This window comes from Musca domestica, unplaced genomic scaffold (genome assembly GCF_030504385.1).
Source record: "Musca domestica strain aabys unplaced genomic scaffold, Musca_domestica.polishedcontigs.V.1.1 17, whole genome shotgun sequence".
Classification (NCBI taxonomy): Eukaryota; Metazoa; Arthropoda; class Insecta; order Diptera; family Muscidae; genus Musca; species Musca domestica.
The window spans coordinates 4,753,611-4,779,313 of record NW_026712230.1 but is presented as its reverse complement, the minus strand read 5'-3'; the positions used below and the strand labels follow the sequence as shown (position 1 = coordinate 4,779,313).

Here is a 25,703-nt window from a genome sequence, read left to right as displayed (position 1 = left end):
TTTATATACCTGTACAAAGGACGACGGTTTTAAATGTGGAGATTCATATGGATGTATCAGTTTGTATCATAAATTTCGATGTGCTACAAACTACATAGTTGCATGCCACAATATCAAAAATAAAACACACGATTTTCAAATACATGAACATAAGTATGTATTTGTTTTCACTTTCATTCTTACTCCATATATGAATGTGTAGTTTTGTTTGTGTATATATATTTTTTAATTTTTATATTATGTAAAGTATTTAAATTTAATCATTTGTAAAATATCGCTTATAAAACTTAGAACGGTGAAAGCATTTTATTGAGTTTAGATAGTACAATACCATTATAATATTATTATGAACAGTGGTGAATGATTTCAAACACGAAAGGAGGAACAATCCCATTACAATTTACTCTTTTTGCTGCACACTTACACACGCACATACACACTCACACATTTAACACATTTTCCTTTATTAAGTTTTAATTCGAATCAAACAAAGAGTAATATTGTTGTGTCTTAATATTCTGAAACTTTTCACAACTACATCATAACTATTTACAATTGAGTTTCCCCCATTTTTTCTTTAATTCTTTGTATTTGTTGTTTTGCTTTTTCTTTACATATAGTTGTTCGTTGATCAATTGGAAAAATAATAATAATGAGAGAGTTCACTTGATTAAATATTTTTAATAATTTTATTAAAATATTCCTGCTGGATTAAGTGGACTGTATTTTCAAAGGGATACATCTCATGAAATCGATTGCATTATAATAATTGAATTTATTCCGGTTATTGTTTTTATGTGCAATTGCAGGATGGAGATGTTTGAGATGATGTACAAAAACTTGTGTTACCAGTTGTACACTATACAAAAAAGATAACTTAAAAATACATTGAAAACTTATGACTATTTATAATTAGATTATACATACAAATTTGTGTTCAAACTTAAATTAAATTATACTAAGGATTTTGTTGCAATTATGGACATGGAGTATGGAACGATTCCAGCCAAAAATAAGTTACAATTAAATATTTGTAATTGTTATTATAGTATGAAAGCATTGCTCTTTCTACTCAAATGTATGATTTCTGCAAAATGTTCATTCTATGTATGACATACATATGCGTATATGTATATATTGCTATGGATGAGAGTTCATATACGATATATAAAATTAAACTATTTATTATTTATGTGTCTATGGATATCCGTGATATTAGTGAGTTTTTCTGTTGCTATCGTTATCGGCTGTCGATGGATGCCATGAAAAAAATTGGATTGGTTGTAGTTTGGTTCGTTCTATTTTATTAAGTCGGAATTAAAGTATAGATGAATGGCTGTAACCTGAAATGGAAAGAAGATTTATAATTATATTTGAATAGTAATAAAATTGTATTATATAAATATGCGATACATAATGGGAACAATAAACCCAAAATCACAAAGTGATCACACGAGAGAAACTGATACTGCCGTTTTTTTTCAAAGAACTGCCCATATCTTCTGATGTTCGGGTTGCAGAAGGTTTTTCCGAAACATCATCTAGCGAATAACCATGATGAGCTCTGTCTCTCCATCCCTACTGATTCCAGAGTCAGCGAGTTGATAGTGGTGATCAACCGGTTGATGCAAGACAATATTAGCGGAGAAGTGAAACCGATATGAATAAGTTGTGAATAGAATACTTATAGGGCGAAATTTCTTATATTATGTCGTATTAGATCACTTCCTGGCCCACTGCAGTTTAGAATGGGTAATGTTGCACATGTCCTCTGAAACTCCAAGTCACCCAAACTTTGGGTCGGGATAGAATCTTAATTGTATTGTTGAAATCGCTGAATAAGCCGGAAGTTAAGTAACGGTCAAATGTCCCTAACATGTCGCTAGCAATCCACATTGTTCCCGAAGCCTTAAAAATGGGACGGGAAGTCCTGCTACTAAATCCAGGAAAGGATGCCAGCAAGGCGAATCTACAGGACGATTTAGCTCTTGTCGATAGTAGCGAAGACTATTAACAGCAAGGAAAGGCCAGAAGTGACTCCATTTTTGATCCGTAATCTCAAAACAAGGACAGGGAAAGGGTAATTGATTTCACCCTTACTAATAGGGATCGCTTACATAGGACTGAAAGATCTCCTCTCAGTGTACATTCTAGTACAAGGCCTTCATCAAAAAAATCGTGACCGCTTACTTTCTCAGGCAGGCCATTTAATCAACTATAGGAAAGCAAGCTCAAGATTATGTTATAGAACCAACAAGACCAAACAACGTTCGGACTAGGAAGCCTATAAGGCAGCCTTTAAGAATATTGAGATGAAGAAGGTTAAGCGCAAATCATGGATATGCTAGCGAATGTCAAAAAAAGCATGCATATTCCGCATAGTCTTTTCAAAAGATCGTAAATATATTGGACGTATAAAGCGTGGAGATGGTACGTGGAGTGACTCCGGTTTAGAGACTCTTAGGCCCTACTGTACAAATGCGATAATCTATCGAAAACTCACTCAGTGGGGTCGTCAATGTACTGCTTAGAATGAGAACCTGATTGATAGAATTTCAAGTATTCCCAAAATGAAGCGGGGCCATCGACACTTTCAAACCCTTCAAATCACCAGGGCCAGATGGTACTAATACTGCTATGCTACAACATGCATCAACGGCAATAGTCCCGATTCTGTTGGAGTTTCTCAAGGCTTCACTGTCACATACATTCCCAAATCTGGGAAGCCAAGTCATTCACTTCCAAAGGACTACAGACCAATTAGTCATTCCTCCTTTCTGCTAAAACCTCCTGAAAGGTTGAAATCAGAACTCTACCACACGTCTACATGAAGGGCAAGTCTGTTGAGACAGCGCAAAACGACGTCGTAGGTCACATCGAGAAAAATATGAATGGCTCTTTCTTCATATTGACAGCTTCTTTCGACATTGAAAAAGAAAGAAAGAAAAAACTCGTAGAGTTTTCACCACCAATGTTAGATGTAGTCACGCTAAGCCTATCCTCAGAAGCCAAGTATCTCGGTACTGTTCCCGAATATCTACTAAATTAGAAGAATTATATCGTAGAGGGCTCGAAGAAAGGCTTAATCGCACTTTATGTCGGACGACTGACTCATATAACCGTTTGATTATGTGAGGCTTGAGTCCCCAGCTTTTTCCTATGGAGTTTTTGCAGGAATAAAGTGCAATTAAGCCCTTATTCGCTCGCTCCTCGATGTTCCTCTTCCATCTTAGTTTCTGGTCTAGGATGATACCGAGATATTTTGCTTCCGAAGAAAGGCTTAGCATAACACCATCCAGTATAGGTTACGAAAAGTCTGGGATTTTCCGCTTCCTTGTGAAGAGTACGAGCTCAGATATAGATGGGTTCACGCCAAGTCCATTGCAGCGTGCCCATCTCGAGAGTTTAACTCGAGCTCCCTGCATAAGATCTTAAACAGTTTGCGGGAATTTCCCAGCAAGACCACATCGTCGGCGTAAACCACGACCTTTGTTCCGAAATGTTCCAGTTCGATTAGAATGTCAATTATCACCAAAAGGCTAAGTAGTGACCGTTTTCCTAACTGAATGGAAAGAATATTATTGAAGGCCTTTCTTGACATCGAGGGGGCTGCCAAAGCGATGCACGATTTGTTCAGGTTCCTTTCTACATTGTTGTTAGAGGAAGAACCAGATTAGCGAAATTTCAACACATAGCATACATATACACTGTGTGTTATACCCTATCCTAATGTCAAAAGCCAATAATAAAATCAAGGACACATCAAAATAATGAATTTTGAGTTAATCTAAAATTAAATAATTTTTAAAATATAATTTGAATAATTCTTTAATAAATATCACCGATAAAACATTACTTACATAGTTTATGAAAGATAATTCATAAAATCATTGGTATTATTGCTGCTGCTACTACTGCTTGATGATGTTGTGGTAGATGATACTGAACTCTCTGAACTGCTACTATTCATCGTATTGTCGTCAGCAAAATCGGCAGTATTGAAAGAAGAAGACTGTGGCTGAGGTGTATAAAAACTAACGGCAGCTGGTGAAATTTGTTCGGCAGCGTCATTTAGTATTGTGTCGGTTGTGGTCGTATTACTCATGCTATTTGCATCGAAAACATTCGAATCGTGAGACATATTCTCATTTAACGTAGTACCATTTTCATCTACATCATCTTCCTCGTCATCATCATCATCCTCTTCTTCTCCTTCTTCACGTTCTTGTTTAATATCTTCCTGTTCTTCATCGTGCTCTGTTGTTGAATATAAATTGGATGTTTCATTACTATACTCATTGTCCTCATTTGCCTCTCTGCGTGCATGCTCTGTATCACCCTCATGTTCGATTTCTTCCATCTCTTTTTTAATGTCATCAACTGGATTTTTGAAGTTAACAGACTTGTCTTGATTTTCTGAATTTTCTCCTGAATTCTCGCCTTGAATATCATCTACCGGTGCAGTTTTGGCTTCGCTACCTGTTGTATGTGGATGGCTGCAGCCAGCAGCAATGGCAACTGTATCATCATCATATGAACTGTGCGTTTGCGTTTCGGGGGCGGATACTACAACGGTGGGCATATTTGAGGCGGCATTATCATCACAGGCAGTTATATGGAGACTCTCTTGGGCATACGGCAAGCGAGGACTGGCTATTGCTGTTTCCGTGCACTTATCTTGTGGGTCATTACTGCTACTGGTAACACGATTCGCATCTTCGTCATGTAAACGCTCGTTACTTGTTGATTCCAGGTTCTCATTACTGGTAGAATTTTTCGAGAGCTTTGTTTTCAACTCTATTAACTTTACATTATCGCTTTCGCTGCTTTCCCCTGAGCTTTCACCATTTTTGAATGCTGGCTCTTCTTTCCCATGGGTATCACTGCCACCCTGCGTTTCATCGTCGTCAAGTTTAGGCTGTTTGATATTTCCGTCGTTCGTTGACTTGTGAGACAATTTTCGTATCCTTCGCTTACGTCCATTACCGATTAGAGCACTTTTAGCCTGTTGTTGTTGCTGTTTCCGTAAAGGTTCGTTGACTGCCTTCACACGCCATGAGTTCTCCCCCTCGCTTTGATTCTCCTCGTCATCGATATTTGTCGCACGCAATGTTTTTAGTTTCTCCTCTTGTCTTTTTAGTCGCCCGTTTAAGGCCATAACGAGGGCAAAATTCTTTCCCATATGCCCATTATCATCTTCGTCGTCATCGTCGTCGTCATCTTCACTTTCCTCCGGATCATCGTCAGTCGATTCATAATTGTTGTTTGTCTTCCTTCGTTTTGTAGCTGAAGTGCCACACTTACTTCTCCTCCTCTTTGATTTTTTAACTCGCCTGCGTTTTTTCGCACTATGCCTCTGATTTGCCGATAGAACATATTCTTCGTCGCTTGAAGACCCACTTGTTGCCCCATCACCCAAGGAGGAGTCGGAACTACTGGAATGGCTGCTTTCGCTTGGCAAACGTTTGCCACGACGTCTTGTTGGATTGACCTGATTCGTGTCCGCTCTTGCATTACGCAGAGAATATTTAGTCCGCTTTTTGTTTTGTTGTATCGATAGCCGTAGTGCCGCCGAGGTGCTTGCTCCCACATTATATATATCTGAATTGTTTGGTGTTGCGTCATTCTTAGTTGTACTGGTAGCAGACTGTTGATTACTACGTTTCTTGGCTTCTACTAAGGCTGTAATTTTAGAACGATTAGACGATTGGCGTTTTACTTTGCCCGTATCGGCATCATCGTTGTCCGGTTCTGCTTCACTTGTACTGAATGAGGTTTTGTTTAAGGGTTTTGTTTCTTCGACAAAAACCACATCGGAATCCGATGCCGAGTCTAGACTAACCTTTTCGGGTGTTCGCAAATGTGGAGGTTTACGCTCCAAAACAAATTCACATTCATCACTGCTGCCCGATGTTAATTCGATGTTTTCCGTAACGGTTGGCTGACTTAAATTCGAACTTACAGCCTCTGTACTGTTGTTGCCATGTACAGCTGCATCGGTCGCAGTCGACTCCTCCGGCTCGTTTCTTAAATCAATAACCAAACTAACCCCATCTTGTACAACCGAACGCATCGAACCACTTGGGCCGGCTGTTCCATCACCTCCATGTCGTGTCATATTTGACGCTAAGCGGTTATGAATTGTTAAATTTATAGCTGTAAAAGAGTTGAAATGAGTATTAAATACTCTGTAATAACTTGGAAGATTTTCAACATCATCATTATCAAGAGTCCCACCATTTGTCGATGCAGCGACAGATTGGGTAGCTGAATCTTCAGCTACGTCGATTTCATCTGTATCAGTTGTATCATCCGATGAAGTGAATTCTATGACGACATCCTCACTGGACTGTGGTGAGTATTCAACAACTCTATCATAACCAATCATATCAAATGGCGATCTAGCGAAATTATTCAATTCGTGTATGAAGTGTGCGGTCTTATTGCCCAAATATGTTTGCAAACGACGGCGGAATGACGGCGATAGGATATTCATAAGAACTAAGGCTGAATTGATGGATTCCAAGACAGTGTTAACATCATGTTGGGATTGACGTAACAAACATTGCAAATCGCGACTGATCCACGGCATCAAACGATGTATTTGTGCTGGATTATCCCTAAGAATAGAGAAGAAAATGTTTATGGGGGAATTAGAAGTGATAAAAATGTATAAAAACGTAAAATAAATGCATAAATAAACAAAACTTGATCCACAAGAGCAACGAAATTTTGCTCATAAGAAATAATTAACTAATTCCACGTAGAATGAATGAAAACGTATCTAATAAAAACTAATAAGCTTTAATCAAAATGAAGATATGATAAAAAGAAATGAAAATACTCTGACAAATCTAAAAAATAATCTCAGTAAAATGTCTGTTTTCAAAAGGGAATTCTTTCTATATATATATAAATCAATTGTTGTTCGTTGGTAATGGTATCAGTTGAGAACGGCTGGGCCGATTTGCATAATTTTTTGTACAAACGTTCGTCATACCCCGAGTTAGGTTTTTAAAGCAAAAAATATTGACCACGTCTACTTTTACGCCCACTATTTCGATTTATCTAAAATCCTTATATTTGCCAAATAATGAAGATATCGGTTTTAAAATTATTACACGACATACTGTTGACTTTCCCTCAATCCTAAGTATTTATTTTGGGGCTGAGGAATTGACATGACATATGGAAATAATCCATCCAATGAGAACTCAAAATTCATTCATTGGGACTTCAATCAGTGAAATGCCGAATATAAAGAGACACTGTAATACGGACTATACTAAATTGTGAAGTGAATTGAAAATATAGTAAGAAAAGGAGTCATATACTCGGAAAATTCTTCCGAACCCTTTAAAGTAACCTCAAATTATAGGTAACGTTATACGGGCACTATGCGCTATCGTCAGTAATTACACTGAGCTGCAGACAATCTTGGGTTTAGGACATTTTTCGGTTGGTAAATAAAAATCGCAAAAGAGGGGTTCCCGGATCTAACTTTTTTAACCATACACAAACGGCGCAAATATTTTGCCCTATACTCCGCAAAAGTTACGACAAAGTTTTAAATTTGATATAGTCCTAGGGGTAACACGAGAAATCATTTGTTCAAAATATGTGTCAGGTTGGTCTATATTGTGATATACATAGCTCCCCTTCTGGTAGAAGACCTTCGCGGAAAATTTTCAATGTCAATGTTTCGGAGTAGCGCTCATATAAAAGTCCCTCCTGATTTTACCTATTGCGAGGGTTTTGATTTTATTGTCGAAGAAATTTGACTTAAAATGTGTGTTTATGCTACTTTTTAGGGAACCGTCTTACATGGGCCTATTATAAACAGTTAATGTATACTTTTTAATATATATGCTATATTATTTAGGTTTTTAACTCTCAAACTAAAACCTCTTACTGAAAAATAAGATCAGATTTTTTGAAAGACGTATTTATTTCTATTTAATCGAGTCATAATTTATACAAAAAATTGTGCCACTTATGTGAGATTTATGAATTATTATTCTTTAAAAACTATGCATTAAAGACTAAAACTACGGGCCGGCAACGCGGACTGGGTCAGCTAGTTGAATATAAAATACATTCAGCCTGTGATTGAAAGTTAATCGTAAAAAGTATTTGTGTGATTGGTATGTTATCAGAAAAATATGGTCTTGACATACAAACGGTCTGCGATACAATAAAAAAGAAGAAAGCAAATTTATCACATGCCTCTAGAAGTGCATTTGTCAATGGTTTCAGAAAAAGACATGCGCTAAAATCTGAAAACCCAAGAATTATTTTTCAACATACAAATAGTTTCGGCAAGAAATGTTGAAAGAAATTCCGAGTCGACACAAATATAAAGACTATATGGATAACCTAAAATATTGTTAAGAACTTAGGGCGAAAATGGAAATTATTTTCATGAAAAACTGGACATAAATTCGTTATGCATGTACACCATATGGTGAGAATTTAAAAATTTTCAAAAGGATAACATCCACTAAAAATTCTGTTAAAACCTTAAAAATATCGAAAAAAAAAACCGTTACATTGGGGTATATACGAAGAAGTGGACCTGCATAGGGAACTGTTGTCATAAGCGATTACAATATTCAAATACGAAAATTGAACAAAAGATCCGGTGAATAATGTAGCTAAAATCATAAAAATATAGAATATGGGGACGTACTGATATATTGGGCCTATACGAAGACCTGGACCTACGAATTCTAAATACGAAATTTGTAACAACTTCGGTGAATAATGTCCCTAAAATAGTCAAAATATAGTATATGGGGCGGTACCGTTGTATGTGGGCTATACGATATCGTGGACCTATATAGACATTTCTCTTGCAGGGAGAAAAAGCTTGGAAAGAACTTCTAGTATGGATATTTAGAGAGTTCCATTTAAAAATGTGGCTAAAATTATCAAAATATCGAATATCAGTCGAATACCGTTATATCAGGGAATTTACGATATCATAGACCTATATCGACAATAATCTTCCATATCTGGAGGCACAGGGGGCAAATTACTCAGAAAGAACTTCTAGTATGGATTTTCAGACAATTCCGTTGGAAAATGTGACTAAAGTCATGAAAATACCAAATATAAAGAGGAATCGTTATATGGGTGATATACGATATCGGGAACCTATATATTTCTCTTTAAAAGTAAAGTAAAGTGATTGAAAATAACTTCTAGTATGGATTTTTTTTTTTTTTTTTTTTTTTTCGAACGTTCCCACGCCTCACATTCCCACCCCTGCCGACCGAGGGGGCGACCTCCCTTTACGGAGGGATCGCGTACACATCATGATCCGCATCATAATGGGAATTCAGTAGGAAATTTAAAACCAGCTACAGAATTTAATTCATCAGCTAGTTTGTCAAATAATAAAACATGTATGTTAATTGTTTAAAAATAAAATTATTCTAGATTTAATAACTTCTAAACTCATACCAAAATCTACATTACAGTACACAGAATTAAAGTCAACACACCTTTTACTAAGAGGTTCGCCCATTGAATAATTCGTGCGGTGAAAATCAGTATATAATAATTGGTAGTATCTACTAGATCTAAACGGAACATTAATTCTAATAGATGAAATCAGAAAATCTGAAGGTATATAACCATTTAATATTTTTAGTACAAACATGGAGTTCAACATAATACGTCTGCTTTTAAGTGTAGGCAATCTAATTAATTTTAGCCAGCTAGCATAAGAAGGCAAAACAAAATCACTATTCCAATGTAAACCTCGTAAGGCAAATAGCAGAAATTGTTTTTGCACGGATTCTATTTTATCTGAATATATTGCATATTGAGGATCCCATACAACAGAACCATATTCCAATATAGGTCTAACAAGAGACGTAAATAATTGTTTTGTTATATATGGATCAGAAAATTCTTTGGCCCACCGTTTAACAAAACCTAAAACACCATTTGCTTTATTTACCATTGTTATTACATGGCTATTAAAATTTAATTTTGGATCCATCAAGAGGCCAAGATCAACAAATGAATCTTCAGTTGATAATGAATGACCGGCAATATTATATTTTAATATCAGAGAAGAAGATCTGGAGAAGCACATATGCTTACATTTGCTTAAATTTAACTCCATACAATTTAACGTGCACCATTTAAAAAGGCTATCTAAATCGTTTTGAAGTAAACTAGCTCGTTTATCACAATTATGGGAAATGAATAATTTAACATCATCTGCGTACATTAACAATTTCGAGTAATTTATGGAATTAGGCAAATCGTTGATAAATAAAAGAAAGAGGACCGGTCCAAGGTGACTTCCTTGCGGAACACCCGATGGAACGTTAATCGTTTTGGATAGATACCCTTCAAACAAAACTACTTGTGATCTATTTTGTAAGTAAGATGATATCCATTTGACTAAGTTTGTGTTGAAACCCATATAATTTAATTTATATATTAGGAGTTCATGGTTAACCCTATCAAAAGCTTTACTAAAATCGGTATAAATTGTATCAGTTTGTTTACGCTGAACAAATCCTTTTATTACTGTTGACGTAAATTCTATAAGATTTGTTGTAGTTGAAAGACCACTACGAAAACCATGCTGATATGGACTCAATATAGATTGAATTTTCTGTGAAATTACTGCAGTAATTAATTTTTCAAACAATTTTGGTATGGCACTTAATTTTGCAATTCCTCTATAATTTGACACATTAGTAAGACTACCAGACTTATGTAAAGGTATAATATAAGATTTTTTCCAAAAAGTAGGAAAGTGACCAAATTTAAGTGAATAATTAAACAATATAGTTAACGGAAGTGCTAATGTTTCTGAACAATATTTAAGAATTATATTAGGTATGCCATCCGGTCCTGGACATTTAATCGATTTTAAACTACGCAGACTATTGGACACATCATGACGTTGTAGAAAAGGCATACAAATTTGATCAGCCTGTGATAACTTATAAGGATACGAGTCTTTAATTTGGCAAGATGTACTGGAATAGGTTGTGGCAAAAAAATCTGCGAAACATTCAGCAATATCTGTGCCTGTGACAAATTCTTTATTGTTATATTTCAATACTGAGGGCTTTGAGGAAACTTTTCGTTTTAGATTAACAAAATCATAAAAAGATTTAGGATTGGATTTAACATTATTTTTAATCTTGTCTAGGTAAAGATTATACAATCGTCGAGACTGTAAAGTATATTTAGATCTAGCAACAGAGTAATTAGTATAGTCTATTGTTAAGCCTGATTTTTTATATTTACGAAAAAGCTTATTTTTAGAATTTTTTAAACTTGATAACTCAGGGGTTATCCATGGATATTTATTTGAATTTTTAACTCTAGTGGTTGGAACACATTCCAGTTTAAATCTATTTAAAATATCATAAAATTTATCAATTACATATTCTAAATCTGTATGGCTGTTACACAGGCACACAGAAGCCCAATTTATGGAGGAAATGAGGGTATTAAGTTTTCGAAAATTAGTTTTTTTGTAATTAAGAACAGTTTTAAATGAGTCGGACTGACTTTCTTCAATTACATAACTGTGAGTCATGGAGATATATAAAGTTGGATGGTATATATCTTCAGGAGTGCATATTGGAGGAATTCTAAATATATCAAAATGCTGTGTTATATTTACGAACGCCAAATCAAGAATTTTGCCGTTTATACTGTTTATTTGATAAAGATTTAAGTCACACAAACTATTTACAACATCAAATGTATACTGGGTACTGTTCATTTCAGATGGCAAAGGAATCAAAGCTTCAGAATCTGGCATTGGAAGCCATTTAATGGAGGGCATATTAAAATCACCAAGGATCAGAATGCGATCGGAATCTTTCATTTTTTCAGTAATTAAATTTATTTCTGATAAATGCTGATTATAAATGTCAAGCGAAGATGAGGGGGGAATATAAGAGCAAGTTACAAACAATTTAGATTTGCCCAATTCAATGGAAACACAAACAAATTCTATATCAAGAAAATCATTTAGATCAATTAAATTAGTGGTATATTTGGTATCAACTGCAATAAGGACGCCACCACCTTTTTTACAAACACGATCTTTTCTAAACATTTGATATTTTGAACATAAAATTTCACTATTTAATATAGATGTTTTTAACCAAGTTTCGGAGAAAACCAATACATTATAATTGAAACCAATGCTATCAGTATATAAACTGGTTAATTTTGTATTAAGCCCCCTTACATTCTGATAGCAGATAGAAAATGAATCATTTAGTTTTTTGGCACCGAGTCTGGTCCACAAATTCTTTAATAAATGCCCTAGCAGGCCAAAATTCTTTTAAAATCAACTGTACAAAAATATTGTCAGGCACAACGATTTTGAAAGAAGATCTACTTTCAGAAAATGCAGATCTGAGCTTATAACATTTCAAAAAGTAATCTCCCTCAATTTTTGATTTTATATAATAGTTTATGTCATCGGCCGTTGTTTCTGGTGCAAACCTTGTTGCAAATATCATTTTCATGGCGGGGGCCATGGATAATGATTTTTGAACAGGTTGAGTTTTGCCAGTAGCAGTCTCGGGACGATCACTAGTGACAAGTGAAGGAAATGATAATTCCTGTATGTCACGAGTAGATTGTGAGGTTTTCTTAGAAACCTCACTATCAATATTCATAACATCAGGATTAATTACCCCTTTACCTATACCGCTGTTATCTACCGGAACTGGGTGTGTAATAACACTGGCATACGACTGTTCACGTCCAGTCTCAGTTGTATCAGTGATATTAACTGAGACCGGTTGTGGAACAGTGTTCTTAACAGAAACTATTGCTTTGCGACTAGGCACTCCCTTAGTTGGTGCCTTTTTCGCAGCCCTTTTGCGTTTCTGTCCAGAAACTGACGGTGACGACACAAACTCATCTAACTCTTGGTATTTCTCAAACAATGTAGAGAAATTCTCAAATCGGAGTGATAATGAGGAAAAATCTTTTTTCATCGATGTCAATTCCGACTGCAAATCCTTTACAAAATTATAAAAGTCTGCAGAGAGTTTCCTGCATTGCACACAACACCAACGAACACCAACATTATTTCTAATTGTGTCTACTACTTTTGCATTAATCCTAGCACATTTTGCATGCCATTGATTAAGACAAAACCAACAGGTAACACACAATTCATCCTCTGCAACAATATTACACAATTCAAAAGGGCACGACATTTTCTTTATTTTAATTATAACTATTTCTTTTTTAATACACAAGTTCCAAATATTTTATTTAAGATTAGATCTGTAGCTGGAATTTTTGTTATTTATATTTATTCTATTTTATTTTTTTTAAATGTTGGCAACTCTTTTGAGATGACAAACAAAACAAGACGATAATGTTACAACAACTAATTAGCTAATGTAACAAAAGAAAGAGGATAATAGGAAAATGTAAAACTACACAATTTTAAAATTGATATAACTTTAAAACACAAAACAAGATTTTAAAACACTACACCAATTATCACTTTGAGTTACAAATCACTATTGAACACTTTTAAACACTTTTTTACCAGATTAATTAATTTAATAACGCAATAACTATTAATTTTTTTCAAAAGCACGGAGCACCACAATTTTTTGAACTAATCACAACAGGGTTGCCAACACGATTGAAAATTTCATTGAAAAATGTAGCTAAAATCATCAAAATACCGAATATCAGGAGCTATCGTTGTATGGGGGCTATACGATATCGTAGACCTATGCAGACAATTTTCTTTCAAGTGCTAAAGAACTCAGAAAGAACTGCTAGTGTAGAATTTCAGACAATTCCATTGAAAAATGTGGCTAAAATCAGCAAAATATCGAATATCGGAAGGAACAGTTATATGGGGGCTATAAGATATCGTGAACCTATATAGACAATTCTCTTCCACAGGGTAAAGTACTCAAAAAAAACTCCTTGTGTGGATTTTCAGAAAATTCCGTTGGAAAATGTGGCAAAATTATCAATATATCGAATATTGGGGGTATCAATATATGGGGGATATACAATATCGTAAACCTATATATTTCTCTTTCAGGGAGTAAAGTGCTTGGAAAGAATTTCTAATATTGATTTTTAGACCGTTCCATTGAAAAATTTAGCTAAAGTCATCAAAATACCAAATATCGGGGGATACCGTTGTATGGGGGCTATACAATATCGTGGACCGATATAGCCCATCTGCAGATTACTGTCGTAGACAGTCGAAATATCGTAAAATAAAAATCTAAATTATAAAAAAAAAACACTAGCCAAAATAAAGTTATTAAGAATTCATGTACAACAGGTCAACAATAAAAAACAACACTTCAATAAAAACATATTAAAAATAATTAATGAAATTGAATCAAAGATAAATTCGTTAATTAAATCAAGGTTAAATTCGTTAAGCCTGACCTGGCCGAACTTTTATTATCCTCAACCATGAGGTGGAGAAACCCCTTAAAAAAAAATATGACAAAGGCCCATTTCTTAAAGGTGACAATTGATGTCGTTACAATTACAAGACCTCTTGGGCGTCATAATGACATCATTTAAAAACAAGCAGAATGCATGGGTGCCAACTGTAAATCATTTACTGCTTTCAAATTAAAAAATTGTACTTCTGTAAATAAAATCTTATTTTCTTTTATATTGCGCCCAATATTGCAAAGGTATCCTAATCTTGACTTTTTTACTGTTCATTTTTTAAGAAATAGATCATAATCTATCAGGGTTGGCCTTGAACTTTGCTAATTTATCTGTCAAAAGAACTGAAAAAGTCACCAGACTTGATATAAAGAAAACGGTAGTTTAATGGAATTTTACTTCAAATAGCCATGCCAATTGGAAATACATTGTATGTGGATAAAACAAAAGAATCAAGTATCATACTGAGAAATTATCTTACCTATAATACTGAGAACTGCTTTCACGAAAACGCCCGGTAACATCACGAACTGGCAGGGCGTATAATTTTCGATCGTAAACATAGCGACGCCACAATTGGCTTAATGTACTATCAGGATATTCTTGACGATATAAATCCAATAACTCTGCACGATACATATATTGATTTCGCAAGCTACCTACTGGCATGGAACGATTGTTGTTACCACCGCCAGCTGCTGTTGGGGCTATAGCGTACATAAAATTAGGATTCACACGATCACTCCAGGTTTCATTGCGGCCAATACTATGTGATGAAGAGAATTGCATTAAGGTATTTTGCTTCATTTAATGTTCTATTGTGTTAAATCAATACTTACTTTTGACTAACAACGCCAAAGATGCGCATCTGTGCCAGATCCATATCAAATTGGGATTGAGCAATTTGCACAGTTGGCGGCTGGACATGGTACTCTTCAAATTGGTGCTCTGACTTGACATTGTGAATAATCGACTTGAAGGTTTGCTTGCACAGTGGACACTCTGGTTTGACTTTGCTCCACTCGCACAAGCACTTGAAGCAGAACTGATGCATGCATGAGTCGGTAAAGCATTTATTTTTGCAACGACCCAAGCAGATGGCACAATTTGGGGGTGGTGAAGCCACCCTCTCCCCATTGCCATCGGCTGAAGTTCCAGCTGTTGGATTTGTAGCCTCCTCTGATTCACTCTCACTGCTGCTAGAAGACCTGGGTGATTTCAATGCATAACGGGGTAAAAAAGCATCCTCCAGGGTTTGTTGTGGCTGAGATACAACTTCTAATCCACTGACATCACCTCCACCACCTATTCCATCCACCCCCTCTGCGGTTGATGCCATGGCCATTGCTTCTTGAACTAAATTATTTGCATTTGCCGATTGCAGTTGATATAGGGATTCGCCATGAGATGTTGTTGAGCTGATATTACTACCTCCGCTGCTAATCGTGGGCGATGAAGTATTATTCAATAGCTCCATTGCGCTGTCTAGCAAATCCATCGAATACGGATTTCAAACTTGGTTGTATTTTTGTAAATCGTTTTACTATGACTCGACGTTATTTGTAATCATTTATTGATATTTAGAGACTTTTTCCAACCGAAAATGCAAGACAATTTCCACACGTTTGTTCAGAAAAGTTGTAGACATTCCATGTCTACATATTCTCTGCAATTTATCTTTCTTCTTCTCTCTGGTTTGGGACTATTCCCCTTATTATTCGTTCACAAAACACTGATTCGCCACTTATTTGTGTTGTTATTGTTTTTCATTCATTTCATTTGACATTTCACGAGGTGCTGAAACAAACGACGATTCTGTTGTTTTCGGCCAAAAAAAAGGTGTTCTTAGGAAAATCGATTTTTTTATCTTCCCTGCTGCAATGCAATTCAATAGAGCTGTGAAATAAAAAAGTAGAAAAACGAAAAGTAATGAATAAATCTGCTTAAAAAATCCTTAAATTGTAAATATATTCTAAGGTTTGTTTACGAAAAGTAGAATGACGGAAGGCCAATTGTTGTGGTGGTAGCAGTGATGAGAGAAGTACTTTTTCGAAAAAAAGTACAATCTAAACACACTTTCATGGAACAGAGATGGTAAATGTCTTATTCTGTACATTTTGCTATTTGCCATAAAATATTGTTCACCGGCGTTTAACGGCATTTACACAAGACAAATTGAAGATTGATTGAAAAGAGTTGTATGTTACTACCACATATACACTAATTCACTGACTAGCATTTTTCAAAAACAGTTAATTCTACCGATTTGTATACCCTTCCCAATAGCATGGAGGTTATATTAAGTTTGTCATTCCGTTATGTCTACCACAAGAGGTAGACATATGTTATTAATCAGCATTAAAATCTATGTCGATTTAGCAATGTCTGTCAATCTGTAAAAATCACTCTAGTTTCCGAACGAAATCAAGTAGTTGGCAAAAATTTTACCCAGATGTGTGTTAGTTCTGCAGGACTTTTGGCAATGAAAATGGGCTATATAGATTTAGGTTTGGTACAGTCCAAATAAATTTAAAAAATTCTAAAAAATATGAAAAAGAATGGAAAATAAACTCGAATGTATAGGTCTCTTGCTCTATGACGATACGAATTTGAACCAAACTGCGAACTATTCAACATAATCCATTAAATAATACACCATTGAATAATCGTATGCCGAAAAATTTAAGGGCCATATGTTTGGAAAATTAATTGCGCAAAAAATATAGAGTTGTAATTAATATAACTACTGTTTTCAAATTGCTGAGGAATATAGATCCATAAAGGAAACTTGTTCCATATTCCATAGATATTGTACCTCAATGTGAAAAAGTACAAGCAAACCTAAGTTTCCAACACTAGTAGGTGTGTGTTGTACCTGCTGGCTAAATGAAAAAACGGCTTTAGTTGGAAATAAAATAATGGCCGTAAGCTCATGCATCCCTGGACCTTTAAAAATAATTTAGCGATATTCGCTAAAAACCACAAAACAGAATAATTTCAATACTTGAATATTTATCCCAATCAGACTTGTGTTGTTGATACACACTAATTTCAAGTCCACATAAATGTAAAAAGGTGAAAAATTAAACTGAACTACCCACGGCAGCGGGTTCTACGATACCGGATTGACCCGAAACAACAAGTTTCCTGTTTCGGCCAGCGGCTGCCAACCCAGTATGTACATGTTTGTGTTTGTTTATTTTTCTGCATTGGGAGCAGCATATCCCGGAATGCTTGCTCCGGATTTTATTGGTCCGTGCCGGGATTGAGGAAAACCCCGGACCTTGGTTCTGCTCGGTTTGTCAGAACGTCATCCACCACAGATCTGTCTCGGTGCGATGTAATGGATGCAGAGAGTGGGTGCACTTCAAGAACTGTTCCGGATTAAGGCGTTTGCGAGACTACAGCGAAAGGGATTATGTTGCGACTTGCTGCAGTAACGTAGTCCCCAGCGAGTCCTCTTCTTCGTCGTCCTCGTCAGAGACGTCGTCGGAGTATGGCACTCCACCGCAGTCTCCAGAACAGCAACCAACACCGCAGCACCTAACGCCACATGTTGCTGTTCCAACTCCGGATTGTGCATCATTCTTGCAATTCAATTGCAACGGACTTCGAGGCAAAATAGATGAGATAGTGGAATTTATGAGTCGGAGGAATATTAAGATCGCAGCGGTGCAGGAAACCAAGCTGAATGAAAATTGCAGCCTACAACGTTGTTATGGTTACAACGTACTAAGGAAGGATCGCACCAGATGTGGAGGTGGGGGATTAGCGTTCCTGTTACACCATTCTGTTCAGTACAGACCTATCTCGCTTGAGCTAGTCTCTAGTGACCCATACATGGAATGTATGGGGGTAGCAGTCAAGTGTGGAACTGCCGAGGTAGAGGTGCTTAATGTGTATATCCCGCCGATTAATAGCTGTGAACCACGTTATTTGCCTGATATTAGCCCATTATTGGTAGGCAATAACCGCCTGGTACTAGGGGATTTTAATGCCCACCATGAGTTGTGGCATTCCGTCCTAGGTAATGACCAGAGGGGATCAGCGCTGGCAGAGCAGATTGACTGCTCCACATTCTGCACGGTTAACGAGGATGCCCCCACCCGAATAAGAGGAGAGTGTCACAGTTCGCCAGATTTAACCATAGTGTCACCCGGTCTGATAAATGACGTGACTTGGCAACCCGTCATTTCTCTTGGCTCAGACCATCTCCCGATAATCGTCTCCATAAGCAGGTCGCCCGATTTCATAACCTCTGAACGCCGCACTTTCCTTAACCATGGGAAAGCTCACTGGCCAGAGTTCAGAGAATTCACCAACCGCCGCTTCAGAGAACTGCCCAACCCTTCTGATGTTCGGGTAGCAGAAAGGATTTTCCGAAACATCATCAGAGCTGCAGCCGCTCGCTATATACCTGCTGGTCGAATACCCGAGATAAGACCAAACTTCCCAGCAGAGGCAGCGGGATTAGCAAACGAGCGTGATGATCTCCGTCGTACCAACCCTACTGATCCTAGAATCAGTGATTTGACAGTGGAAGTCAACCGGTTGGTGCAGGAGCATAAGAGGAAAAAGTGGCTAGACCATCTGAAGTGCTGCAACATTGGAACCGATATGAGTAAGCTGTGGGTAACGGTTAAGTCGCTCTCGAACCCTGGAAAAAAGGATGATAGGACCTCAGTCACTTTTAACGACGTAACGGTGACTGATCCGAAGAGGTGCGCGGAATATTTTAACCGACAATTTGTCGAGCACCCCGAGAGTGATAGGGCGAAGCGAAGAGTACTACGTCGTATCAGATCTCTTCCCGCCGAGGAGGAACCACCACAGTTTACGATGGGTGATGTTGCAAATGTCATCCGTAACGCTAAGTCATCCAAAGCGTTGGGCCCGGACGGAATCTCAATGGTAATGTTGAAGCAGCTGGATACGCCGGGAGTCGAGTACTTAACAAAAGTTCTCAATTTGTCGCTAGCCACCTACATAGTGCCCGAAACCTGGAAAATGGGCCGGGTGGTCCCGCTACTGAAGCCAGGCAAGGATGCCAGTAAAGGCGAATCGTACAGGCCGATTTCGCTTTTGTCGCCAGTAGCAAAGACTCTTGAGGCTTTACTCCTCCCCAGCATTAGAGGAAGCTATGCAGTTGCCAACCACCAGCATGGATTCCGTCCACAACATAGTACCACAACAGCATTACACGCCATTTCCACACATATTAGTAGAGGACTAAACCAGAACAGGCCGTGTGACAGAACAGTGTTGGTAGCCCTTGACCTATCAAAGGCATTTGATACGGTCAATCATGCCACACTGTTTGAGGACGTACAGAGAACTACCCTCCGGCCAAGTTTGAAACGTTGGATAATCAACTATATGTGTGGACGCCAGTCGTACGTGGAATTCCGGAACAAGAAGTCCAAAGCCCGTAGAGTGAAACAGGGAGTTCCCCAAGGTGGGGTGATATCTCCGGAACTGTTTAACCTCTACCTTTCCGGAATTCCTCGCCCTCCAGACGGCATTGAGATCGTAACGTATGCGGATGATTGTACGATCATGGCGTCGGGTCCAGTGGTCGATGACATATGCGAAAGGTTGAACCCCTATCTCGCGGAGCTTGCCGCATACTTCCACGCGAGGAATATGAAAATATCCGCCACGAAATCAACGGCCACACTCTTTACCACATGGTCTGCGGAGATGAGAACACAGCTGAATGTTCAGGTCGAGGGGAATTTAATACCGACCACGAACTACCCCAAGATTCTTGGGGTAACGTTCGACAGCATGTTCAAGTCGTCCGCGCAAGCCACAGCTATCTGCGACAAGATGAAAAGTAGGAACAAGGTCCTCAAGGCGCTAGCCGGCAGCTCTTGGGGTGCGGACAAAGAAACCTTGTTGACCTCTTATAACGCGATAGGTCGGTCTGTGGTCAACTATGCGGCTCCAGTGTGGTCTGCGAATACTAGTGCTACGCAGTGGAAGAATATCCAGACCTGCCAGAACGCTGCCCTGAGAACTGCGACAGGGTGCCTCCTCATGACACCAGTGGACCATCTACATGAGGAGGCGAAAGTCCTTCCCTTACGTCAGCATAATCATATGCTTTCGTTGCAGTACCTGCTTGGGTGTTACCGTGAGAGCCATCCCAACCATCACATGGTGGATAACTCTCCCCCACCCAGGCGTGTCAGGAAGGACATACATGATCTAGAGAGGGAGGTCCAGCGCTACAAGAGAGAGCCTCTAGATCAAGAAGCCTATCAGGCAGGTCTGAGTGGCATTCACACCGATGCAGTCGCGGATGCTATTAGCAGTTACAAAGTGAATGCCGTCCTCGGAGTCCACCCCCCATCCATTGCAGCCGAAGAACGTCAGCTGCCTAGACAAACCAGGGTAGTTTTGGCGCAATTACGTTCAGGATGGTGTAGTCGCCTCAATTCGTATTGGGCACGAATTGATGAAGATGTGCGTGACGCCTGCCCGGCGTGTGATACAGGCCCGCACAATACGCTACACCTTTTTAATTGCTCAGCCAAACCTACCCAACTCACTCCAGAGGATCTCTGGCTACAGCCCGTTAAAGTAGCCGAATTTCTAAACCTGGAGCTGGAACCAGATTAGCAGAACACAAACACACACATGTACTACTGCTACAACAACAACAAAAACACCTTTGTTAATGTTTAGAATGTGTGATCAAAATAAAATCAAATATGTAAAAGACAACTTCCCATTAATTTTAGACCCTGGCATTTCTTTTTTATTCCAGTTGACCCATTAATCATCATCTCCGGTATTATTTATGTCAAACTCAATTCCCTTTCTGCCGTTCTGTCGTATTCCACTCATTCGCACTATGGTCATTATCAAACACTTTTCACTCAAAATTCAATGACAAAAACAACTCACGGGCAGGAAAAATGAAATGTCTTGATTGGCTTTGGCTTATTGCACAAATGGCAAATCTGTGTATTGATTTTTCTCCGCTTCTAAAACTTTAGGCAAAGAAACTTCGTATCTCATTTAATGCTCTCTCAGTTCTTTTATATATTTCACAACATTATTTCACTTTTATCACAACTCTTTTCTAGAAATTTTGCATTTATTTTCTCTTTACTTCTGCACTTGGCCACACGAATACTACAAACATTAAATTGTTCCATTCAGACGACCGACGGCGACAACAATAATCGCCAGTGTTGTAAAGCGTACAAAAATTGTTTGTTGGTATTCATTATTACAAGCGACCATCACACACACACACACGTATGAATCTACTTTACATAAACCATGAAATGTAACGTTAAATTCATGCCGAATTTTGTTTTCTTTAGTTCAGTGTTTCGAAAATTCGATTATTTTACCGAAAATATTAAATATTTTATTGAGCTTTAATGTCTCTAATTGATATTATTGTCAGAAGTAGACTGTAATTCTCCAACACGTTCCGACGTTCGTATATCAGCTGTCTATACACGATATTACCAGATTGTAAAGAAACGTTCGTTTTATGGTATTTTTGTAAACGAAACAGCAACAAACGGGACACAATTGAAAATGTCGGCGATAATACATTGTGAATCGGCCGTTATAATAGGCACGTTCCTTTACTTGCGGAAATCTTCAAATTACAAATGTACATACAGTGTGTCACAGGGAAAATGGTCCACCTGTCACAAGCCACGTTAAACAATAAAAAGCCTTCGAAATCAATAAAAATGTGTAAACAAAAAAGGCGTAAATAGTTAATTCATATTCTTTAAGAAATCAATATGAAATTAAAGTTTAATAATTCCACAAAATTTTGCGAAAGTATTTACATTTACAAAAAAAATCATGTCACAGTGAAAATGGTCCACTTAAACTCAAACTTAATAAAGTGTAATAAAACTAATTTGTAATATTTTGTTGGGTATCCTTTTTGGCAAATAACTGATTTAAGGCGATTGGGAGTAGATTCCACTAGGGTTTTGGTATATTCTGGACTTATTTTTCCCACTCCTCCAAAAGAACCATTTTTAAGTCATTTTTGCTCAAAATGTAGTGTTTTCGATTTTCAGTTTCCAGTTTCTGTCACAATTTTTAATTATATTTAAATCTGGGGGGGAGTTTTGATTACTCTAGGACAATTATGCAATAGCCATTCTTTTACAATAATATCCATATATTTTGGATCATTGTCCTGATAGAAATGAAAGGAGTCTTCTATGTCGAGTTTTTCAGCACTTTGTTTAAGCTTGATTTTCAAAATGTTTAAATATTGTATTTTGTCCATATTTCCTTCAACAAAGTGCAATTTACCAACACCAGCGGCGGAACAAGCACGTCAAACCATGACATGACCCCCACCGTGTCTAACCGTCGGACGCAAATACTTCGGGTTTCTTCAAACGCTTACTCGCTTACTCGCACTGTCTCGCCATTACAGCTTATATTGAAATGTTTCTCAACCATACCGCGTAGCTTTGGTGCACTCAATCTGGGTATAATCTATATAATCGCTGAAAAGCTTTTTTGGGCTAATTTTTGGTTTATTGATAACACGCCCTTCATTTTTAAACCATTTAATGATGTTTGCAACTGTTGCCCGAGGTTTATTAACGATCTCCGCGATTTCTCTTTGGTTTTTTCCCTTTTTTTAGTGGTCAATAATTAGATTTCGAAGCTCGGCCGTAGTATGACGACCCATCGTGAAAATGAAATAAAAAGAACCAGTAGATCGATATAAACTAATTTCGTGTCAATGCATAAATGTAAGCAAAGGCAAGGAATACAGAACAACAATAAAAAAAGAACAAAATAAAAATATGGAAAACTACCGTTATTTATCGTTGATCCACACTGTGAACCATTTTCACTGTGACACGCATTTTTTCTTTTTATGCTTAATGTTAAATGTTGCCCAAAATTATGTAGAATTATTAATGTTTATTTTCCTATTTATCATTGCAAGAACATAATCTAACTAATTACTCCTCTTTTTATACCCTCCACCATAGTATGGAGGGTATATTATGTTTGTCATTCCGTTTGTAACACCTCGAAATATACACTTTAGACCCCACAAAGTATATATATTCTTGATCAGCATACAATTCTATGGCGATTTATCAGTGTCCGTCCCTCTGTGGAAATCACTCTAGCTTCCGAACGAAATGAAGTAGGTTGATAAAATTTTACTCGAATGTATATTATGTCTGGAGGACTTTTGGTATTGAAAATGGGCCATGTAGGTCCACGTCTTAGTATTTTGATGATTTAGCGACATTTATTTTGGTATTTGAAGTTCGTAATGGATACTACAGCCTATGAGAAAAAATTGTGTGAGCAGGTCCACGTCTCCGTATAGCCCCCATATAACTGTAACTCCCGATATTGGGTATTCTGATGATTTTAGAGACGTTATTTACAGGAAATATTTTAAATTTGGTATTAGAATTTCGTAATGAATACTACAGCTTATGACAGAAAATTGTATGTGCAGGTCCACGTCTTCGTATAGCTCCCATATAACGGAACACCCGATATTCGGTATTTTGATGATTTTAGCGACATTATTTGTCGGAATTATTTCAAATTTTGTATTTGAAGTTCCTAATGGATACTACTGCCTATGACAGAAAATTTATCACCCCCATGGTACCTCCTAATATTCGGTATTTTGATAATTTTAGCTACATTATAAACAGTTTTTTTTTTTCAAGTTTCGCATTTGAATATTGTAATAGCTTGTGACAAAAATGACCTATGCAGGTCCACGTCGTCGTATAGACCCTAATATACGGCTACATGCGATATTTTTAAGATTTTTACAAATTTGAAATCTACACATACCTTTGCAAATGCTGACCTTCATGCCTACAGAGTATGGGCGGCATAGAGATTTTTTTAGGTATGCGATAATAAATTGTTAGGACCGCTCTTACAGTATCGGTTTGGCCTTCCGGCTGCTCAAGACTCTCAGGTAGGTTCTCAACCGCCAAACGAACTTCGGGTCCAACATCATTTATTTCATGGGTGAACGAATACAAATATTTACTCTAAAACAAAACACACAGAGAACATTCCTTGAGGATTTTAAGGTCCCTTGCTATTCGGAACCCCCACTCGGCCCACCCTACCATGGTCCACGAAACCCTATTTTTCATTATGTGGACCCCATTGACTCCCTTACTCTATTCACCACCCCACTCGACCATAATCCTTCCAATAATTTTTACTCAAACAATATTCATTTTAATTCTTATAATACGATTCACATTTTTATTCGGACATTAAAATTAGGAAGCTGAATATCAAAATTGCAAAGTCGAAAGGACCTTATTATTAGATTTGCTTTCTTATATTGTCAAAAATTAAATTTATTCCCTATCAGGACCTATACTAAGGGGATTGGGTATTTTTCACTGGCTTGAAATTTCGCCAGAAAGTTACCGACTATGTTAAGACGCCTACCTAATCGAGCTCAATTAAGTATATAATATTTCCGAGACCATCTACGTCTCACGACAAGAAAAAAAACGGTTGATAAGACCCCTGCCCTTGATATATAGTCCCTTACAATAAATAAAAAAAATAAAGAAAAAACAATCACAACAAAAATACTATAGTAACACAAAAATGTAAATAAAAAAACTTAGACTAAGATTTACGTAAATTGTTTCCTCGAATAAGTATCAAAAAAAAAATATAATAAAAGTATCAAAAAAAATAAAAATTAATAAAGTCAAACTTGGGTTGTTTATCTTCTGCGCCTAACGGCCGGCTATAGTTTCCAAAGTATAAGGATGTTTATCGTTTTATAACACTTTGTTACCTTGCTGTTATACTGAACTCTTCCTGGGCCACTGGTATATTAGTTTTCCTTTCTCAGCGAGAAAACTGACATAAAATCACGACCATATGATGAATTTTGCAGTGTTGAAATATATTTCGGATAGAGTCCACTTTTCAGCAGCTGATCTTAGGCACTGGCACAGTTGGCATACACAGGGTGTTTGGTGACCACAGGATGCAGCTGACAATCGCTAGCTGCCGAGCGTATCTGTGGAGCGTAAAGGAAAGCGTTGGAGTAAAAAAAATCTTTTTCCGGAAGCAACTTTTCCCGCTTTCCGCAATATACCTGCCTTTAAGAAATTATCAGCGTCCAGATACTAAGGTTTTCTTTAAGCAGCTACGAACGTCAGTCCAATTTTTCGTATTGCTCTTGATCTTTTCACAATCCTTTTTATTTGGAAGTGTTCGCTGGCTAT

The 25,703-nt window shown here is 37.2% G+C and overlaps 1 protein-coding gene across 3 annotated transcripts; it reads right to left on the bottom strand.

Annotated features, from left to right (window-relative positions):
• On the bottom strand, positions 1 to 21,916 carry LOC101899122 (E3 ubiquitin-protein ligase Topors). 3 transcript variants are annotated; one of them, XM_005181379.4, is made up of 6 exons: positions 21,361 to 21,905; positions 15,288 to 16,344; positions 14,930 to 15,214; positions 6,238 to 6,620; positions 3,861 to 6,156; positions 1 to 1,343 (listed from the first exon to the last, which is right to left on the bottom strand). In XM_005181379.4, the coding sequence occupies exons 2-5, from the start codon at positions 15,944 to 15,946 to the stop codon at positions 3,866 to 3,868; spliced, it is 3,618 nt and encodes a 1,205-aa protein (XP_005181436.2). In that variant the 5' UTR covers positions 15,947 to 16,344; positions 21,361 to 21,905; the 3' UTR covers positions 1 to 1,343; positions 3,861 to 3,865. The 3 variants fall into 3 exon arrangements, with proteins under 3 accessions (XP_005181436.2, XP_019891574.2, XP_005181435.2); XM_020036015.2 differs by having other exon boundaries at positions 3,861 to 6,620; positions 21,816 to 21,916; XM_005181378.4 differs by having other exon boundaries at positions 3,861 to 6,620.
• Positions 21,917 to 25,703: the final 3,787 nt, after the last annotated feature.